The sequence below is a fragment of the Vicugna pacos genome, chromosome 27 (genome assembly GCF_048564905.1).
Source record: "Vicugna pacos chromosome 27, VicPac4, whole genome shotgun sequence".
NCBI classification, from domain to species: domain Eukaryota; kingdom Metazoa; phylum Chordata; class Mammalia; order Artiodactyla; family Camelidae; genus Vicugna; species Vicugna pacos.
Window position 1 is genome coordinate 21866119 of NC_133013.1, and position 20689 is coordinate 21886807.

General features: G+C 55.3%; 1 protein-coding gene across 9 annotated transcripts in view; it reads right to left on the bottom strand.

Moving 5' to 3' along the window:
* Positions 1–20689, bottom strand: part of ARNT2 (aryl hydrocarbon receptor nuclear translocator 2) — a 163878-nt gene that overhangs the window by 16470 nt on the left and 126719 nt on the right. For all 9 annotated transcript variants that reach the window (XM_072950898.1, XM_072950899.1, XM_072950905.1 and 6 more), the window contains 5 exons: positions 16749–16900; positions 7321–7393; positions 6336–6459; positions 3495–3594; positions 543–681 (listed from right to left, as the gene is read on the bottom strand). In XM_072950898.1, the coding sequence (XP_072806999.1) occupies positions 543–681; positions 3495–3594; positions 6336–6459; positions 7321–7393; positions 16749–16900 (588 nt within the window). The remainder of the gene's footprint in view (positions 1–542; positions 682–3494; positions 3595–6335; positions 6460–7320; positions 7394–16748; positions 16901–20689) is intronic.

Below are 20689 nucleotides of genomic sequence, written 5' to 3' on the forward strand. Positions count from 1 at the left end.
TTGGATCAGACCAAAGTGTGGGGCCCGAGAACCACAGGACTCAGGCCCTGGACCTTTGGGGCAGGTCTGGGTGAAGCTACCCTCAGGGCTACAATGATCTGGGTCCTCTGCCTTCCAGTTACCGGGGCCTTGGCACTATGAATACCGAGAACTCCCTCAGCCCAGCGGACACCCGTCCTCAGGGGGACCACAGGGAGCTGCACATGTCCTGGGGTTGGTGTTCTTATGCACTCCTGGGCTGAGGAAACAGAGGTCCAGAGCGGTAGGGGGCTGGCTCCTGATGGAGGGTCTCTGTGCATCTGCTCCCTCCCTCAGGTTCCCCAGGACGTCCCCCAGACTCAGCACCACTGCTGGGGACCCAGTTCTCAAAGTGCCCTTAGGGTGGCCGGAGCTCCTGGGAGCCTGGCTATGGTCGGGGGGTGGGGGTCAGCTCCAGTTCAGTGAGCTGATCCGTTCTCAAAGCCGGGGTCCCAAGAGAGCACAGCTCAGGTGCTCTGTGCCCTCTGAGCACCCAGGGACGATGCCATCACCAATGCCCATACCTGTCCGGGAAAGGGTGGCCGACTCCCTGTCCACGCCACCTGACTCTGGTTTAGCTGCCGGGAGATCTGGGACATGTTCTGGCTCGTTGAGGAGGACGACTGGATGTCATTCACTCCGGGCACATGGACCACCGAAGAGCTGCCAGAGAAGACAATGCACTTGTCCTGGGGAGGGGCTCCCCACCACGCGCCCAGCCTGGACCGGAGGCCTCTGGCGGGGAGCCCAGTCTCCTCTCCCCCAGGGCGCTGCCTGTCTCCCCACAGGGTCTCCTGCCCCCTCCTCTGTGCAGCCTCGATCCCACCCTGTGTGTGTCTTTTGCTTTCAACAGATGATGCACAGGAAGGGGGAAGCTTCTTAGAATAAAAATCAGTCTTGGTTGCTCTTTGTGCTCTGGTTAATTTGTTCCTCTGGGGCACCTAGGAGGTTTAAGGATTCAGGAAATAGGACACAGGCTTTCAGAAAAAAGAGCCTGTCAGTGGAAGTCTGCTGAGGGGCCTGGGCCAGCCCCGCAGGGCATACTGCTGTTCACCTCTTCTGCCCCCGAGTTAACCTTCAACCGAAGCCAACAAGCCTCCATCCGCCGGCCGCTGCGCGTCCCGCGGGCTGTCCGCCCGCCCAGGCGCGGGCCCGGACCGCTTGCTGCCTCTGCCGCTGGGCCTGCCCCGGCCGCGCCGCCAGGCGCGTCTTCCGTGAGACCCTCCCAGCTGCGCTAATTGCCCAAAGAGCCCCTTCCAGACGGAGAGCTGGGGGAGACTTCCGTTCCGTTTCAGGACCTTGCTCCTGCCTCGCTGGGACTCGCTCTGCACAAAGTGCTGGGTGCCCACGAGCGACTCAAGTGGGAGGAAGCGGGCTAATCGCGGAAGGCTGTGGTGGAGGCGGGTTTTCAGCCGGGTTTTGAAGAGAGGCAGGTTATAGACCAGCAGAGAAGACGCGGCGCGATCTTACTAACTGTATTACAGTGTGTTTTGTAAGCTGCCTGGCCCTTCTGAGAACAGGGAGGGCCTGGGGCGTCCCGGTGCAACCAGCGTCCAGGGGAACGTCACTCGCGTCCTCCTGAGATCTCTGCCTCAGCGGCCGCGCTCCTTTCCCATTCTCCCGCCTGAGAGTGCGTGAGCCCGGAGGCCCTTTCCTGATCCCTGTTCCCCATGGGGGCCTCTCCTCCACCCCCTCGGCGCTCGGGGCCCTGGCAGCACTGACTGAGGAGAGCCGGTGGCAGCACTGCTGGCCCTGGGGAAGGGGTCCTGGCAGAAAGCCCCCGGGCCCACCTTCTGTTTCTGTGACAGGCCCCGCACCTCCAGCCAGACTGCATGTCTTGAGCACCTGCCTGCAGCCTCGCTCCCCAGGTCTGTGCCCCATGCCACCACGCCCCGAACTTCCTCCAGGACCCTGTGTCCTCAAGTCCCTCTTCCCCCACAAGTCATGAGTGATGGAGCCCAAACTCCTGAGTGCAGCACTCAAAGTCCCCGCAGCCTCATTCTGCTTCTCCAGGACTCGAAGCCTCCCCATAGCTCCTGCCTCCCAGGCTTCGCTCAGCACATCCCTGGTGCCTGCGTGCCCTGCGTGCTCGTCAGGTGGCACCCTGACTTCTGCCTCCAGGCCTTTCCCAGCCACGCTGCCTCAGGCTGCTCCTCATCACCTCTGGCCTCTGCTCCGTCCCTGCTGCCCTTTGTCAAGACTGGAGGATGAGCAGCAAGTGTTACGAGGACTCGGTAAACACGGGCCTGGACAGAGGCTGGCACAGAGCCTGGCACAGAACCACCGCTGGTCACCGCGCTCAGTGTATGAGGAACGCAGCAGCAGGAGAGAAGTCTGCAGCCTTGGCCAATGCTCAGCAGAGCTGGGTGACCAGCTGGGACCGTGGTTCAGGAACAGCTCCCTGGGGGCTGCCATCTTGTCCTCCTGTCCCCAGATCAGACAGTCGCTGCCTGTGGCCAGGGTTCCCCAGAGCCTCGGAACAGGCTGCAATCAGTGAGGCCCGGCTGCAGAGCTGGTCAGAGCCGCTCCAAGATCTCAAGTCTGCTGTTCCCGGGCACGGCTGGCACACTACCTGCCGCCTCCCTAGGAGGTCCGTCCACGGACCAGTGTGGAAGCGAGAGCCTCACCCCGTTAGTGAGGGCAATCCCCAGCAGGCACTGCTCCCTGGGGTGGCTGGTCCCACCTGCCCAGCCTCAGTCCCTGCCTACATCTCATCTGGAAACTCAGCTTTGGCCAAGTTAGCCAGAGGGTGGGCTGAATAGGGAGCCCCACCCTCCTGGGCACAGGTTTGAGATGCTTCTCCTAGTAGGTCTGGGGGCACTGGATGGGCTCTCATGAGTGCCCACACATTCTCCCTGAAGGCTGCCCGTCTCTCCTCCGGCCATTCTCCCAGCGTCTGCTCCTGTTTCCCTGACAGGCACTGGAGCCAGGCCTTGCCTCTAGTGGTGTTTTCGCTGCTTCCTCAATGACCTACAAGAGGCCCTTGATGCTAAGAACCAAGCCTCGGGAAGACCGGGCATCCTGCCTGTATCTCCCAGGAGTGGCCCTCAAGGCTGAGATCCCAGACATGGTGGGTCAAGTTGTCCTCTCCCCCTTGGAGATGGCCATGGCCTCTGGGAGCCCGGGACGGGCACTTCCTGCTGCCTCGTCAGGTGCCCCCGCTCCGCTCCATCTGGGTCCTGGCTAGAGGCCAACTCGCCCCCTTCTCCCTGGCAGGTACCACTACAGGACACAGCGGCTGGCACCCCTCACATCTGAGAAACCGTAACCGCCACTATATATTTATGGGAACTCACTGAGGGCTCTCAGGGCAGAACCGGAGCCACCAGAATCCTCAGCCTGGTCCAGCACCTACTGATGGGGAACCACGAGGTGATGTTTGCAGGATTTGCTGCACACAGAGCCAAGTTCTGAAACCCAGGGAGTCAGTGGTGAGGGGCCTCTTTCTGCCCCCTTCCGCCCTCCCCAGCACGCACCTGAAGGCCTTTCCCGAGTGTCCGGCGGGGAACGGGCTTCCCTGGGAGTAGATCTGCTGGGTTCCCGCTGCCGAGGCTGAGCTCATCATCTTCTTCTCCGCTGGGAAAAGCAGAGCAAGGGTCACATTTGAGGGGCTCCTGCCCTACACACCCCAGGGCAGGGAGCCCCACGGACAGGTGAACAGCTGTGGGGGGTGGCACACACAAGCAGGAGGGCCCAGGGCAGTCCATCCGCAGGTGGCCTGCTCCCTCCCGGCCTCTGCACGCTCATCTCCCGGGCCCTCCCTGCTCACGAGGGCCCCAGGCTGTCCTCTGCGGCTCTGGGGCCACAAGCCACCTGAAGGCAGGCCCTTCTGGAGTTGGGAAGATGAAAAGAACTAACGAGAGCTCTCCCTCAGACGCTAGTTTACGAGGTCCTTCTCTCCCTGGTGGGAATGACACATCTCATGTTGTGTGAGAGGAAGCACAGAGCAACGGTTAGAACGACAAACTCTAAGGCCCAGCTCTGCCCTGTTTATCAGGGGCGTGGCCTTGGACATGCTGTTTAACCCACCTCTGCCTCAGTCTCCCTAATGGAAAGACAGCGATCATAACAGAACAGGGGCTGATCTCAAAGCAAACAGCAACTAAACATTTGCTCTCACCTGCTAGTGTGAAAGCTGAGGCTCGGTTTGTCCAAGGGCATGAGTCAGCAAGGGAGGACCTGGGGCCTGAGTCCGCGCCCAGCCCTCCTTCTAGGGGCCCAGGACCCCGCCCGCCCCCGCTGCCCTCTCCCAGCAGGTGCTGACTGACATGGGCCAGGGACCGGCTACCTTGGGGCAGCCCCGACCTGTGTTCCTTGAGCTTCCACAAGGGTTTCTTGGAGAGGCAGAGCTCCTCAGACAAGGGAAGACACTCAGGCCCACATAGGATGCGTGATATGATGCTTTTCTGCCACCACAGGATGGTACGTAGAGAACTCAGCTCAGCAGTGTCTCCCAGAGGGGGAGGCTGAAGAAACGAGCTGAAACCCCAGCTGGGCTGCTTAGCGCTTACACGAAGAAGAGGGTGCTTTCTGTGGCAGTTTGAGAAACAGGAGTGGGAACGTGAACGCTCACTCCCTCCGGTAAGCTGAGGTGGCCAGAGCTCCCCAAAAGGCCCTCCCATTTCCCTAGAATCTTTATAAATATCAGAGATAAAATAGTATATACAAGAAATTTGTTTCTAGTCCCCTGTCCAAAAGTATGTCTGGATTTTTGCTGAACTGACTGGACTCTGGTTTTTATTTATTTTAAAACACCTTTTGTATCTTCTAACAATTTTTATACTAATTCCAGGTGTTAGCAGTGTCATTTTTCATCACTAATTCTTTTCCAACTGATCACTTCCATTCTTGTGTCCCATATTTTGATCCATTTCCCAAACAAGCACAAGTAAGAAATAACTTCCAAGAAGTGCAAGTAGACAGTGCATGTCTGAGACGGTCTTTCTGTTGTTTTTTTTTTTTTTTTCATATATGAAAGCAGCTTGGTTGGTGGAAAAATTGGGGGGCTACATATTTTCCTTCGCTTTTTTCTTTTCTGTTGATTCCCCCCCCCTCCATTTTGTCATCCTTATGAGAAGGCGTCTATGTTCGTAGACTATTACAATTTCAAATGGATTTCCCAGAAACGCTGGGGGTATCTGGTCAGATATTTCAGCCTTCTCTGGGAGGAAGGGGAACCTTTGAGATGTCCTATTGTTTCCTCTTTCCAGATGAAACTATATTTCCCTGTTAAAAAGTCAAGGAAATACTGGTGCAGGCAAGTGGCCCATCTGCACAGTCGGTGGGAACCGACAGCAGGGAGCTCCCTTGTGCTAACAGGTCTGGTTTCCGTTGGCAGCTGGACTTTGTGTTGGGCCGGCACCCACTGCCCTCAGTGCGGGCAGCTCCAGTGTGCTCCCTGCGTTCTTAGCATTTGGTCCACAGCCAAGAGGGAACGAGGGCTGCGGTCTTCCGCCACGCATGCTGGCATCAGGAGTACTGAGATCTTCCCTCTCCCAGCTGCCTGGGGCCTCTGTGTCCTCGCTTTGGCCCACGCTGTCCTCAGCTGCTTAGTCCTGAGAGGACACCACTGGGGTTCCCTTCCGGTCACGGCGTTTCCCACACTCCACTGCGGCCATGAGCTGGCTAGTATCTCCCTTCACCCTAGTGACCATGAAGGGTTAGCTGCGGAATGTCCATGCAGTTGGAACCCAACGCAAGTGATTAGAATGATTTAGATTGTTTAGTGATCTGGGGAGATGTTCATAATAAATTGTCATGTAAAAAAAGTAAGCTACCCAACAGCATGAGCCCAACCCTGTACATAAGGAGAATTTGTATGTGTAGGAAAAGACAGAAGGGATGACCCTGAAAAAGCTGAGGAAGATTAAATCCAGGTGGTGAGATGGTGGATACTTTTTATTTCTCTTTTTACTGCATAGTTTTATTTTACAACGTGGTCCTCTCTACATTAGAGATTTTTTTTTTTTTTAACCAGGGCCACGTCTTCGGCTTGTTAAAACTAAATTGAGTAGTTTAAAGTTTAGAGTTAAAACTCTAAAATGAGTAGAGCTCATTTATTCCAATTCCTTAAATTTTGAAGATGAGATGTCAGAGGGCCCAGGCTGGTTGCCCCAGGGAACGGGGACATGAGAGGCAAGGCCGGGGTAGAGAGGCTCTGCCAGGACTGCGTACTTGGTGAGCCTTGTACACCCCGTAGCAGTCACTGTAAACTCGCCCTCCGAGGCACTCTCCCTCAAGGCTGGCTGCCTCCAGACGGCCGGAGAGCCTTGCAAAACCCCACACCCTCACAAGCTCAGCACCCTTTGGAAACTTACATGCACTGATTCCTGCAAACATCTCAGCAAAACGTGGATCTCGTTCCTGGGAGAAGATTGCATCTGCCTTTTCTACAGACTTTCCGGCCTCGTGAACACCAGCTGGAAGGTTGGGGACAGGAACCTGTTTGCACACGAAAACACGAGAGCACATCCCAAGAGTGAGGCACAGACACCTGCAGCAGTTTCCCGTTCTCCTCCACCGGGGCCCCTCCCTCAGACTCGAGGGCATTTCCGGCTTGGACGTTTTGTAAGGGGGGAGCTTTCTATAGATGAAAGCCAAGAACAGATGGGGTTGGGGTGTGAACGAGAGGTCACAGGAAGGTCACTGGAGTCACACTGATCACTTGAAGGGAGATAAATAAAAATAATCAACTTAGTTTAAAGATCAGGAAAGGTGAACGTAACATTTAGTTTAAGAGAGAGGCCAAATACTAACACAAGCTGCGGGTCTCTAGGGCCAGAAGCAGTGAGAAGAGGACAAGAAGAGGAGAAGGGATGGGGGACGGGGGAGGTGGAGGAGGGATGGAGACAGTGCCGGTGAAGCGGGAGGCAGGGCGCATGACAGGAGGAGGTGTGCTGAGAGGCGCTCAGACCAAATGAGGGGGAAGCGCGAGGAGGCTGGAGGGTGAAGGTTCAGGACAGCACTGGCCGGCCTCCGAATACGTGGGCACCAGAGGTCCCACACAGCCTCTGATGTTCCAATGGGCCCTCTGATGTCCCAGGACCAACTGACCATGGCTCACGGTGCTTCACCCCATCTTCACATATTTGTGCTCTTCATGGCTCAGCTCTGCATGGAAGAGTCACAGGAGACCCCCCACCCCCACCCCCCACGCCACCGGGGGCCAGATGCTCTTTGCACTGTGGGTGGAGGGAGCAACAGCACCTACTAGGCTGAGAGGCTCAAGCTAAGGGTTGAATTTAGTCCCTAGCCCTTTGGGTTGGAGACAGTTCCAGCTGGGAAAGTTTTCCAGAAGTTCACCTGGGATAAGTCATAGGATGACAGCCCGTCTCTCTGGTGCACTTCCAGCTCCGCCTGCTGCTGCTGAAGCTGCCTGTGGAACAAGAAGTCAGCAGAGTTATGCAGAACAGAAGTAGTGGCGACGGGGCTGAGCCAGAACTTCCCTGTTTCCCGGAGGCATGGTGGGCGACAGCTGATGTATCTCAGTTTTTACTGATTTTATTTTTTTAATGCCCCAAATCAAGGCTCCAAGCCTTGTATTCCACGTTTGGGCTGCCAATATTTAGGAACTATGTTTTGATTCACGGCTTCGGCTAATGCTTGCCTATCTGTAAGCTGGTAGGAGTCGACATCACCCCTCCAAACCTCACACTACATTTTCATAGTCGCTACTTTACTCCCAACCCCCATTAAAACTAAGAGACTGAAGTTTGGAGAGGCCATTTGGCTGTCTAAGTGGCTGACCAGCAAGTGGCTGGGACATGACAGAGCTGGGATCTGACCCTGCTCGCTCTGCTCTCTGCAGGCGGCCAGGATGCTCGACTTGGGAAAGAAAAGGACTCCTCAGAGGAGATGGCTGCTTTCCATTTTAAAGTATGGACACTGGGGTACTTTCAGGGGACAGTGGGCCTTGCTGCTCAGAGCCTAAAAATGGGGCAGGATGACGGGTCCTCTTCAACTCTAAATGCCAACAAGGATGGCAGGCAAGAAGATTATTGGCAAATTACTGACAAAAACCACACCCTCTCAACCCCCTGTCCATGAATCAATTTAAACAACACTAACAGACCATTCAGGCATGAGCAAACACACATGGATTGTGCAGCATCTATACATGTCACACGTATAAACACGCAACAAGCAAGTCAGTAGGGAAACATTTGCACCATTAAAATAATTAAAGTAAGTGCCAATTAAAATAATCTCCAAGTACCTCGAATTTTTCACCTACGAAATTGGGGAAAAACGTCGAATTTTTCACCTACTAAGTTGGTAAAAACATGCTTAGAGTGACGGCTTGGTGTTGAAACTACTCTGGTCACGCTCTGCAGAAGAGTGCGTGGACGCAGTCTTCCTGGACCACGGCGACCACGCTAGGAACTACAGCCACGTTCACGCTCTTCCAGGTGGTCACCCTGGCGGGGAGGGTTGTGCCAAGGAAATGATTCAGTGGCAGGAAACCAGAGCTACCCATGCAAAGTTGTAACAGGCGAGCGACTTTGTAAACTCTGTGTTAATTTGCTAAGTAAATATTCCATGGCCACCAACAGTGGCCACTGTGAAGACTCTCTGGAAACACCAGAGGGTGTGATGAACGTGTGGAAAAGTTCAGCACAGAACGTTATGTACGCTGTGATCGTGGCTATAAACAGCATGTCCTCCATGAGTGAACAAATTTCGGAACATGGAAAAAATATCTTAGGTATTTGTATTAACTGGACAGATTTTTCTTGTTTATTTTCACTGTCTATTTTGAAGCAAGAATGATCTTAGTGGGTCCTTTTGAACATCTTTGCCTCCAGCTTTTCTCACCCCTGGCCATGCCCTGGGCAGGGGGGACAGGGGGACTCCCTGGAAAATGGCTCACAGATACTTCTCCCTTCACTGAAGTGCACGGAGGGCCTCCTAGCCACCCCCCAGGAAGGAAGGGGAGGGGCGGGCCGGTGTGGGCCAGCTCAGTCGGGGGGCAGCTCCCTGCAGAGGGGCCACTGCAAGCTCACAGCTGGGTAACTGAACCTGGGTCAGGAAATCAGGATCTGGACGGCCCCGCCCGGGGGGAGCCGTGTGGCTGGGCCAGGGGGCTGGCGCAGACTGGGCATCCCCTGCACACCCGCCCCGCCCTCCCGAGCAGGAGTCTGCACTCACTGCAACTCACGTTAGCCTCACAGTGTGAGCCAACAAGCCTTGGGGCGGATTTTTTTAAAACTCCCTTTACAAGCGAGGAAACGGAGGCCTAGAGAGGCTACGGGTCTGTGGAGAATAGTTGGCACTCTCGGAAAGGGTGGTCACAGAGGGCTTGGGGAAGGGGTCTTAGCAGGTGTGGGCAGCAGTCAGGGAGACTCAGCTTGGATACTGAAGAACCCCAGGCCAGCAACCGTGCAGGGAAGCTGCCACTGTCCCCAGGGCTGGAGGGACAGGAGGAGCAGGTGGGGATTAACTGCCTGGGACAGGTGCAGCCCCTGTCCACCTTGGGAGGTGGCCACACACGCCTTCCCAGCCTCCTCTCACCCCGCCGCCTGCGGCCAGCCCCTCCGCCGGCTGGATATCTGGAAGCCAGAGAGCCAGGGCGCTCACACCGTCCTGTCCAGGAGGTCCAATGTCGCCTCCCCTCCCCTGCTCCTCTAGGCACAGAACAACACAGAGTGAGGGAAGAAGGTCTCAGAGGGAAACTCAAATGTCCACACAACCACCGGTCTGGTAGGTGGTGAAGACTGAGCAAGAAGAGGTTTTCTAACTCCGAGTGCAGGCTGTGTTACACTAGGGAAGCACTCCTTTCCCTGGCTCCCTCAGCTCCTAAGAACTGAGAGAACAGAGGGGCTGCAGTCTGCAGCTCCCCTGCCAGACCAGTCCTAGTACGTCGTGTCCTCGGACGGGCAGCTGGCCAGCCTCCATCTGACCCCACAGTCCTGGGGTGCTCGCTACTTTCCCAGGCAGCCTCCTCCATGTGCAGACAGAAACAATATAAAAAGTCTGTCCCCTAAACAGCCCAAACCTACCTTCCTACAGCTCCCAGTTTGAGTTTCAATTCTGAACTGGGGAAACACAAAATCAGCTGAATTCTGTTTCTAAACTCTTTTTCTCGGCATTCAAGAACACGTACAAGTCAAACACGACTCCTTCCTTCAGCCATGCCCCACCTGGTGCCCCTGGCGTGGGCGAGGGTTCCCCCATAAGGAAGGACGTCCTGGAAGAGGACCCCAGTTGGAGGACTGGGTGTGAATAGTGTATTTAGAACTAAGCCTGGGCGGGCTGTGTTTTCAGGGAAGTGTGCTGAAATACCTGTGCCGCGCTCTGTGCTAGGCACCGGGGTGAGAGGATGACTCAGAACCCACGTGGTCCCGGCCCTCGGGGAGCTGACAGCCTCCAGGGGCGGACAGACAAGTTGGCCAGCAGCTACAGGATACTGACGTGGGAAGAAGAGTTTCTATCTGACCACACAGTATGTCTCCCAGCCTTGGTATGAGAGCCCAGGGGAAAGGCTACAGATAAAACCAGCAACATGTGATTTTCCACCAGGCAGCCTAAGCCCATACTTGTAACACCAGGAAACAGGAACACTAAAAATAATTTTCAAAAAAAAAAATCGATCTTTCAAAAAAGTTTAAAAGTACCAATATAATCACCAGTAGAAAAACCATAGCCTTCTACATGTTCTTATTCTTACCTTACAGTTTTGCTTTGTTTTATTTTGGTTTGCACCTGAGGGGACCATCATCTTCCATTTGCAAAGCCTCTAAAATCTGGGTGTAGTACTCAGAGCCAGTACTCGGCCAGTATTTTCACATCTCTGCAAAAGTCCCATTTTACAGATAAAGAAAGTAAGGCACAGAGAGTTTCAGTGCTGTGTCTAGGGTGCCACTGTTCTGTATGACACAGGCAGGATTCAAAGCCAGGTCTGCCTGACTGTAGATTCTGCACAGAAGTAACAGGAACCATCATTCCCGGCCTCCTATCTCAGTGCTGTGGGCCCAACAAGATACCATCTTGAGCTATCAGGTGGGAGAAAAAGAAACTGTGCTTTGGAACTTTTGTGGGATTGGAGAAGTGAACTCCCCTCCATGGCAGGCATCCGTGGGCCACCCACCCTCTCTTCCTTTCACAAGTTTCCCAGAACCCAATCTTCAACCCGTATGTTTTTTTTTATTTCCTAGGAAATAACCACCACTCGTGGCTCGGCCTTGGTGTCCAGACCAAGTCCAAAATCTCGGCGTGTGGGCAATTGTGCTGCTGTGCCCTGGGTGCCTGGCCAAGGGACAAATGGGACAGAAACCCAGCTCAGTCCAATAGGCGGGCCGCGAACCCTGGTGTGGGTCTGCAATGCAGGGAGCAAAGCTGAGGGCTTCTAATTTGCGCAGAAGCATGGTAAGGGTCAGAGGCATAAGGAAGGGGATTTGCTCTCAGCTCTGCTGCTTTGGGGGCCTTTAGACCACAGAAAGCTCCTTTCACCAGGATGTAGAAAGAAAAGAAAGTCTCAGCCTTGGCTGGCAAGCCCCCAGGATCCTAACCTCACTCCCTCTGTGGTCCGGACATCAGCATCCCTGTCCCGGCCTTTGGTTTCCGCTTCCACAGCTGAGCGCATGTGGAAGAAGTTCTGCCCTGCGGGCTGCCCCCTCCTGAGCAGAGACCTAAGGGGCCTTCTTGGACATTTCATGGCCGTGGAATAAAAATAAACCTTTGGTGTGCTTGCAAATTCCAGAGAGGGAGAAACACAGCGGCTCAGTTGAAAGCTGACCGACAGCACACGTGAGGGAACCGGGCTCCCACTGCAGTAGACCTGCTGCCCCCCCACCCCCGTTAGCGGAGGGACAGGAGCTGACGGTTAGAAAACAGATGCCTCAAGCCTGGGCTTCCTGTCAGCGTGGCCTCCCTGTGTCAGGAGGTGCAGGATGCTGGGCAGATGCTGTCAATTATCTCTGATGCTCTCAGGACCAAGGTTTTTACTCAGCCTGACTAAGTGAGCAACCAGCCATTGTGGGGGCATTCAGAGGCAGCGTGGGATCACACCCCTGGGAGTAACCGGAATCCAGCTCAGAGGCATCTCGGGGCTCGGCCAGCTCAGCTGACCAGAGGGAGGCTAATAATACCCACCACTGACTGATGCCTGTGCGGCGGGTTGGGGCTGATCTGATCAGGGACAGGGAGTGGCGTGAGTGTGGCTTTAGAGAGACGGCTTCTGGGGCCACGTGGGTTGGCTCAGCGAGGGCTAGACGGAGGGCAGGGGAACTGGCCAGGGTGGGGGACGGATGATCACCTGGCAGGTGGCAAAGGTCTCAGACATTGGAGAAGAGGCAGAGGAGGAAGAGATGGGCCAGACAGAACCTGCGGGGCCCAGTTCTCTGCCAGGTTGTCTGTTGCAGGTGGATGAGAGGGTGGGACCCACGTCAAGTCCACGCTGGGGCATGGTGACAGGGTGTTTCAGCCCCTTCCTGACTCTAAGCTCTGCAGATACTGGGAATGACACCTTCCTTGTAGGTCCTCCTTAATTCCTTTTACTCCCTGCTCCCACATCCTGACAACCCTTGGCCAGATGAGGGGGGCCCAAGGCAGCCATCCCTGAAGACGTGGGGGCATGGACCATGGGCTCTGTGACTGCAGGTGCGGTGGACTTTAAAGGACACACACACACACACACACACACACCAGCACAACACGCAGGTGTGGTTCTGAAGCCCTACAGCAGTGTAGGAAGGTGCCGTCACACAGAGGGCTCGGCCTCAGCAGAGCCGAGGGAAGACGTCGGTCCTTCCCTACAGAGCTGCTGGACACAAGAAGCACAGGCCTCAGGTCTGCAAGTGACCCCCGCTCAGCAACAGCCCTCGGCTCGCCTCCCCGAAAGAGTGTCGAGCCCGAAACACCACGACGTGGGCACGTTCCAGAGTGTGCCACCAGCGTGTGAAATGGGAGCCTGTGTTTCCTGGGCTTCGTTCCATTTTCCTACTTCAGTGTAAAAGGAAAAAAACAAACAAGTGATAAAAAGGCCTGCTTTTCAGCACCTTCACACAAATGCTAACCATTAAGACTCCATTTCTCCGGGAAGTTTCTTTTGGACGCTCCTGACCTAATGCAACTGGGGGTTGGCAATTTTTTCCCCCAAGCACAGAGCACGTAAGCACCTTGCCGACGAGTCTGCCCACTGCTGGCGACGCGGAGCCAAAAATTTGAAGCGGGGCTGACTGTTCACATCACGGTTGCCACTGCCCTCTGCTGTCCACAGTTAACAGTTCCTACCATCTTTGCCCACTAAAGTCCTTCCCGTCCAGCAGACACTAGTTCAGGCCTCTGCTGTGAGTCTGTGCCTTGGGGGGGCATTCTCACCCCATCTAACCTAGCTGCCAGGAGCGATCGCCCCGAGGAGAGATGTAGGGGCACCCTCAGGACAGAATGCTCTGTCAAAGCTGCCTGACTTTCAGGAAAAGAAATCAAAGTCTCTGCTGGGGACTGCTTTTAGAAGGAAGGTCTTTACTTTCCTTCCAGGCTCCTCTGCAGCGCTACCTGCCAGGGATGCTTTCTTGGAGGCCCTGGGTGGAAGTGTTAACTCTCTACCTCCCCTGTCCCTCCCTTCTGCCGCTTCTCACACTCCCTATGTGACAGGGGCCCTCCAGGGTGGCAGGGACCATAACAGAGGCACCCCGAATTTACTGGACAGCTGGCACACGCCCATGTCCTCTTGCAGGGTTCAGTGGCTACCTGCTGTGTTGAACTGAGTTGCACGAAAGGCAATTTTGATGGCTGAAGCTTGTGTTCATGTTGAAAATGAATGAAGAATGATAAAAATGCAAAAATTCCAAAAACTTAAAAAAGGGGAGCTTCAGCCTGCCCTTCTGACCCAAGTCTCGAGGACTCTGCCTGGTCCCAAGCCCCGAGCCGTGGTCTCCACCGTGGAGGGTGGCCCGCATTTGCTGTAGGAGGACTCCAGAGACAGGTGGGACTCGGGCTTGAGAGCAGGGCAAGGGCTGGTCCCACCACCTCCTGAAAGTTTCTCTCAGCAACAGGCAACAGACACCAGGAACCATGTGCACACGTGCGTACACACACACACACACACAAACACACACACACACACACACGGCTGCAGGAAGACCCGGAAAGAGCACAGGCATGGAAAAGGAGGAGACGAGGCAGACAGGGAAGGATGGAAGGGAGGAGGGACAGGACCGTAAGAGGAGGTGGCTCTCACCAGGAGCCAGTCTATATGTTGGCATCACAAGGGCGAGAGTTCTAGAGCGGTGCTCGTGGCTCTGAATGTGTGATGGGCTTGCCCATCCCCACGGCTCCTGGCACAGGCAGCTGACGCAGCCAGAGGGGCAGTGACAGGAGGTATGAGCTGGCGGATGAGCTGGGGCTTGAACAGATGCTAAGCAGACCTGTTGCTCTTGTGCTTACTTCAGCCTCATCCCCCGGGGCTCCCACTGCCAGCACCGGGTTCCGGGTCAGTGAGAACACCTGTCACCTCCGTCCCCCATCTGCTGAACACAGAGGGAGCCACGGGAGTCTGAGCCCGTCTAACACTTCCCCGGGTCCTTAAGCTGCCCCATCTTGACCAAAGCCAGGGCCTGACAGAGGCCTGGCACTAGAGGGCGCCTCTCTGCTCCCTCTCCTGCGCACATTGAGGCTGTGGGAGAAGTAAAAACCCCTCAATTTGACCGAGTTTACCAAGCAGTGACTAGAGAAACCCAGATATTAAAAAACAATGCTACCTTTTTGCGTACCTGGATCTATCACTCACTCTTATTTGCTCCTGCTACTCTTACAGCCAAGAAAGTCTCGCCTGGAAGACGGAGATGTAAGAAGAGTCAGAGCATCAGGCAAGCCAAGGGATGCGGTGCAGAGAGAGGAGCTGGTCGGACAGTGTGGGGAAAATGAGCTGTTGACCTGGGCTCCTAAGCAAGCTGGCACGGCCGGGTGCCAAGGCCAGGCAGACGGGGGTCAAGAAGAGATGAAGGGTGAGGGGCTCCAGCAGAGACTCGTGGCAGGGCCAACGGGGAGGAGTGCAAGGACGACTGACAAGACGGGGGCTTTCTAAGATCAAGAAGCCACGCGCCTAGGAGAGGAGGAAGCCTGTGGCGAGGGTCTGGGTGAGGGCTCGGGCCTCTGCAGGAGACAGAGGATGTGCTGCGAGTTTGAAAGGAAGTGGAGGGCTGGGCCCTGGAGGGAGGAGGCCCTGCCCTGGCGGGGAGCCAGCGCCGGAGGAGGGGAGGGGACAGAGACAGAGACCTGCAGGAACAAGGCGCGGTTCACGTGAGGGCCCCGGCTCCTCTGTTTGCTGGAAGGCAACAGGATGTGCGCCATTGGAGGAAAGCTGGCGGCGCGCTTAGCCGACGTTGGGCAGCCCGAGGAGAAGGAGCCAGGAAACTGCCGAGCAGCTGCAGCAGGTGGAGGGGGGAGGCCACTGCCGCCGGAGTATCGCAACAACGGCCACAGACCCCGCCTGCCCAGGGCCGCCGCTCCGCCCAGAGCGAGTCACACAAGGGGACACGCAGGGTCTGAGGAAGGGGGGGTGGTTCTGCTGTTCCTCCCATATTACAGATGAGACAACTGAGGCTTAGAAAGGACAGGAGACTTGCCCAGTTGGGAGCTGGGATTGAAACCCAGGTCACCTGCCCTCTGGGGGATCTTGTGCGGACCCACCTGTCCTGCGGCCCAGGAGCAGGGTCAAGGCTGAGACACAGAGGGTGGTGCCGCCTGGAAAGGAGGCTGCTTCATGGGACCCAGAGGGGAGCCCCCAAATCCAGGGAGCTGGGACATGGCAGCAGAGAGCCCTGACGCAAGCCAGGAGGCCACAGTGATGGCCTGGAGGCATCAGCGCCCAGGGGGCTGTTAGTAGCCGAGGAGGGGAGGTGGCCAGGGTGGGAACAGACTCCACCGACTCAGTGTGGAGCCTGGGAGAAAGGACGGCGGGGACTCTGAACGGTACAGGAGACACGGGGACAGTTCTCCCGTGTCAGCTCATCTCACGCACAGCACAGGAGGCATGGCTCTCGTGTGCCCCCGTACACCTGGACGTCATCTTGCCTTTGTTCGTGTTGGTTCTTTGGACTTGTATTTCCTCGAGAATAAATCCAGAGAGGAGGTGTGACCTGCTGGCAGCTAGGACCTCACTGAATCCTCATGGAAACCCAAGAGAGAGAGATCATGACCCCTTCCACATATGGGTGGAATGAAGACTAAGAGGAGAAGGGACACGCCAGTCAAGGTCACACAGCCGGGAAGTGGGGGTGGTGGGCACGCCAAGTCCAGAGGTCTGCGTGCTGATGTGTGGGATCAGGCAGAGGTGAAGCCAGCAGAGTCCTTGGGAGGAGGGCGTCAGTGACTGGGCAGCAGAGAAACCATGTGTCCCCGAGGTGCCCAACCCCAAGCCACCTGCCCCTGTGCCCCAGAGCTGCCAAGAGGCTCAGCCTCGCTCCTCCTGCCCTGGCCTCAGCAGGTCCAGACACAGGCAGCAGGCACACCAGAGAGCACCCAGCTCTGCTCCGCTGGGCTCTGCACTCAGGGGACGAGAAGAGGATGGGGAACCAGAGCACCTTGAACTGGCTGTGCTGCGGGAGAGGGAGTGTGTTGGGGGTCATCGCTCAGCCCGGGGGTCTTTCAAATTGAGAGGGAAATGAGAAGGGGGACGCAGTGGGAAGCAGTGGTGGGCAGACACCTCCCCTCGTCCTGCTCCCGAGTCCCTGCGGGGACCTCCAGCTGCCGGCAGCGCCGCGAGACCGCAGAGGGAGGCGGGAACGTACTTGACGTTGGTGTTGGTGCAGATGATGTACTCGATCTCGTCAGAGTAGGGGTTCTGGAACGTGAAGCTGCTGGTGCGGATCAGCACCCACTCCCGGTTCTTGGTGCGGAATCGATACATGACCGACAGCACTTGGCCCTTCAGCTTAACCACCTGAGGAAACACATGGAGAAGGAGGTCAGCGGGAGGAAGGAGGCTGCCAGACAGAAGGAGGGAGAGGCACCAGGCTGCGCAGGCTCTGCGAGGGCCAGCGGGGGCTCCGAATAGGAACGCTGAAGCCAAAGACAGGAATAGAGGGAGTGAGACAGAGCAGTGACCCGAGGGGAACCCTCTGTCCACTTCCCCTTTGAGACAGGGCCCTGCATTTAGGTCACTCTGTTGCCACCACGTGAGAAACCAATTAGTCAATGCCCATGTTATATCAGAAATTTTCGGCTTTTACAAATCAGATCATGAAAACTCTATAAGCTGGGGTGTTTCCCTTTTTGCCTTGGCTGCTAGGGCACCCTGGGTTTGATGCTAGTACCCCTGTGAAGTAATGATCTCACTCAGAGATGTAGTGACATTGTATTCATGGATTTATTTCTTCATACCTCACATTAAGAAATTCTTAACTCTGTTTAACACAAAAACTCAGAGACGGGGGAACACTTCCTGGCACCACACATGAGGAGGCAAAGCCATGGGGTGAGGCCAGGTCGGGGCACCGGCAACAGGACAGAGGTCAAGGCCATGTGCCTCTCAAGTTGGCCTTCTGAGAGGTCCCATGGGGGACTCTGAATCTGCACAAAACACAGGGGACAGAGACGTGAGACCACGTCTGCTGTGCTCTCAAGCAGTGCACGGAGGGTGCCTTTTCATGTTTCTTCTAACCAGGATGCCTGAGATGGTGTGAAATTTTTTAACTCCACATAACAGACACTCACAGGCACCGTCTGTGTGCAAACGTAGCCCTGAGCTGTGGATAAATTGAGAAGGGAGGGAGCCTCAGCCCTGCACCCTCCTGGGGTCCAACTTACAAGCATCTTGTACATGTCTCCTCACGGAGTCCTCCCAGCAGTATTTTGAGTTTTTGGAAACTGAGCCTCAAAAGATTTAAATATCCTGCCAAAGCCTGGCGACTGAGGAGGGGCAGAGGCAGGGTGGGATCCCAGGTCCACCTGACCCCAGTGCTCTCTGTCTTTTCATGAATCCCTAGAACTGAGACAGAATCCTTGTCCCCAGAGAGCTTCTCGCCAAGCACGGACAGGACAGGTGCATGGATAACTGTAACCTAAACACAGAGCGTCAAATACAACTACAGAAACACGCGACCAGGTGCCACGGGGTTACCAGGAAGTCGAGGAGGCAGCATGTTCTCAGGATCCAGAAAGGGTTCCCGGAGGGAGATGGGGTTAGGAACACACACTGGGAGGCGGGCAAAATGTTGGCGAGTGAAGCTACGTGGGGAGGGCCCCCCCTGGCAGAAGGCACTGCATGAGCAAATGTTTGGGGGCTGGAAACCCTAGGTGTGATGGGGACCAGGACCACACATGTAAGGCAGTGCAGGGATCGCAGTCCTGGCCTGGAGACCAGGTGGCTGCATTCAACTGCGCTTTACTCAGGTGTAATGCTAGTACCTGCGGTCATGAAGGCCAGGCACAGACCCAGCCTCGCCCAGCTCTTCCTGAAAACAGCCCTCATCATCACCGTCACCATCATGGAAGGCGTCTGAGCAGAGAGGAGACGGATATGGCAGAACCCGCCCTAAAGCCTGGCCGGGCTCCACTCTGCCCTCTGACTGCTAGGTGAACCATGATCCAGAGGGACTCCAGGAGCAGAACGAAGAGTGGACTCAGTTTTCCCAGCCCCTGCGCTGGCAGGCTGTCGCTCCCACCCCCCATCCTCAGATTCCTCACAAACTCGAGCCCACTCTAAGGGTCTCACGTCTGGGCCATTCAAATACTTTTGTTTAAATCCAGAGTTCAAAGGCTGACTCTGAACTGACACAATCCCCTCCGTGCTTTTGCAAAAACAAGCCACTCCCGTTTGTCAACATTGGTGTCCCACCCCCGGCCGCCGGTGGCTGGAGCCCAAAGAACACAAGCGAGGGGCCGGGCCCGGTGCCCTCCAGGATGTCCGCGCGGCTGCCGGCCGCTGCCCGCTGAGCCTGTGACCTGCCTGGGCCCCCGGCTCTCGGGCGTTGCTGCTTTGGCTTTGCCTCCTGCCTGCGGAATGAGGGGGCTGCTCACAGAGTGAGAGTTAATTAAGCTGGATAGCAGGGTAGGATCAGATGTTAAATTCCTTCTTTTCCTTTTCAAAATTAACCTGGTTCTGACAGCGTCAGCAGTTTAATATCTTAGACGTGCTGTCAGACGGAGAGGCCTGTGTGTGGGGTGGGGTGATAGGGATGTGTGCTCTGGAAGGAGGCAGGCTCCAGCCCTAGCTGTGTTATCACCTTGCTGTGTGACTCGGGGCAGGTGGCTAAACCTCTCTGAGTCCTGGTTTCCACTGTGGAAAAAGTGGGGATAATACAGTGTGTAGGGTTGAGGATTACACAGAATAACATGGGGACAAAGGGACTGGCTGATTACTAACATCACTGTTATAGCTTCATTTCCATTTGAACATGAAGCAACCCAGTCCAAACAGGACGATGCTAGGCGATTTCCACATACTTAGCAGACATCTGGCATGAAAGACAGAACTATTGCAATGTTTAACCATTCTGATTTCACACTCTACTAAAGCAAAAGTCACCTGCTCTGGGTGATGATCCACTTAGACCACTTTATTAAAAGTCACCACCCACGTGCAAACTCCATCCAGTGGTGGAGATGATGGTGAGAAGCAGAGATGTGGAGATGTGCCCACAGGGAGTTTATGTTTTAGTAGAGAAGACAGAAAAAAAGGACAAAACAAATAAAACAATCGAAAACTGGCATAGTTGTTGCAGAGGGAAAATGAGGGGCTGAGAAGGAGGTTAGGGGATCTCTCTCAATGCTGGAGAGGGTGTGGAGAAAAGGGAACCTTCCTACACTGTTGGTAGGAGTGTAATTTTGTGTAGCCACTACGGAACAGTACGGAGTTTCCCCAAGAAACTAAACATAGAGTTACCATATGACTCAGCACTTTCACTCCTGGGCATATATTCAGAGAAAACTCAAATTTGAAAATATACATGCACCCCAATGTTCACAGCAGCACTATTTACAACAGCCAAGTCATGAAACCAACCTTAATGTCCACTGAAAGGTGAATGGATAAAGATGTGGTGTATATATACAATGGAATATTACTCAGCTATAAAAAAGAATGAAATAATGCCATTTGCAGCAACGTGGATGGACCTAGAGATGATCATACTAAGTGAAGTAAGTCAAAGGCAAATATCTCTTGTAACATTGCCCATTCTCTTCTCTGTGGGGGAGCAGGGCACTGAATCGAGTGCCAGAGCCCTTAGAGGAACTGGCTCTGCCCCTCCCAGCTGGCCCGGGGCTCCAGAGGGAGCAGGACCCCAGTCAGAACCCTGGTCCTCTCACTCAGTAGCCATGTGACCTGAAGGAGTGTCACAACTCACTGTGGCATGAAGATAGTGATGTCCCCTCCTATGACTGTTGTGAAGATTCAGGAAACAGCGTGTGCAAAAGGGGTTTACAGGGGGCCCGGCACACAGTAGGTGCTCAGTAAACACCTGCTGAAGGTGATGATGCTCAGGATGCAGTTAGCAGGGTGGCCTTCCTCGCGGGCTCCCACAGTCATCCTCAATTCTTCTCTCTCCTTCACCGTCTCTATCCAAAGCATCACTAACCCAACAACCGTCTCCTCAAGTGGCCTTACCCTGTCATTCCCACTGCTCCTGCCCCATTTCTGGTCTCACCACCTCTCACCTGAGCAACTGCCGCAGCCTCCTGATTTGCCTTTTGTCCCAGGTGTATTCCAGTTATTTGTCTCATCTGCATA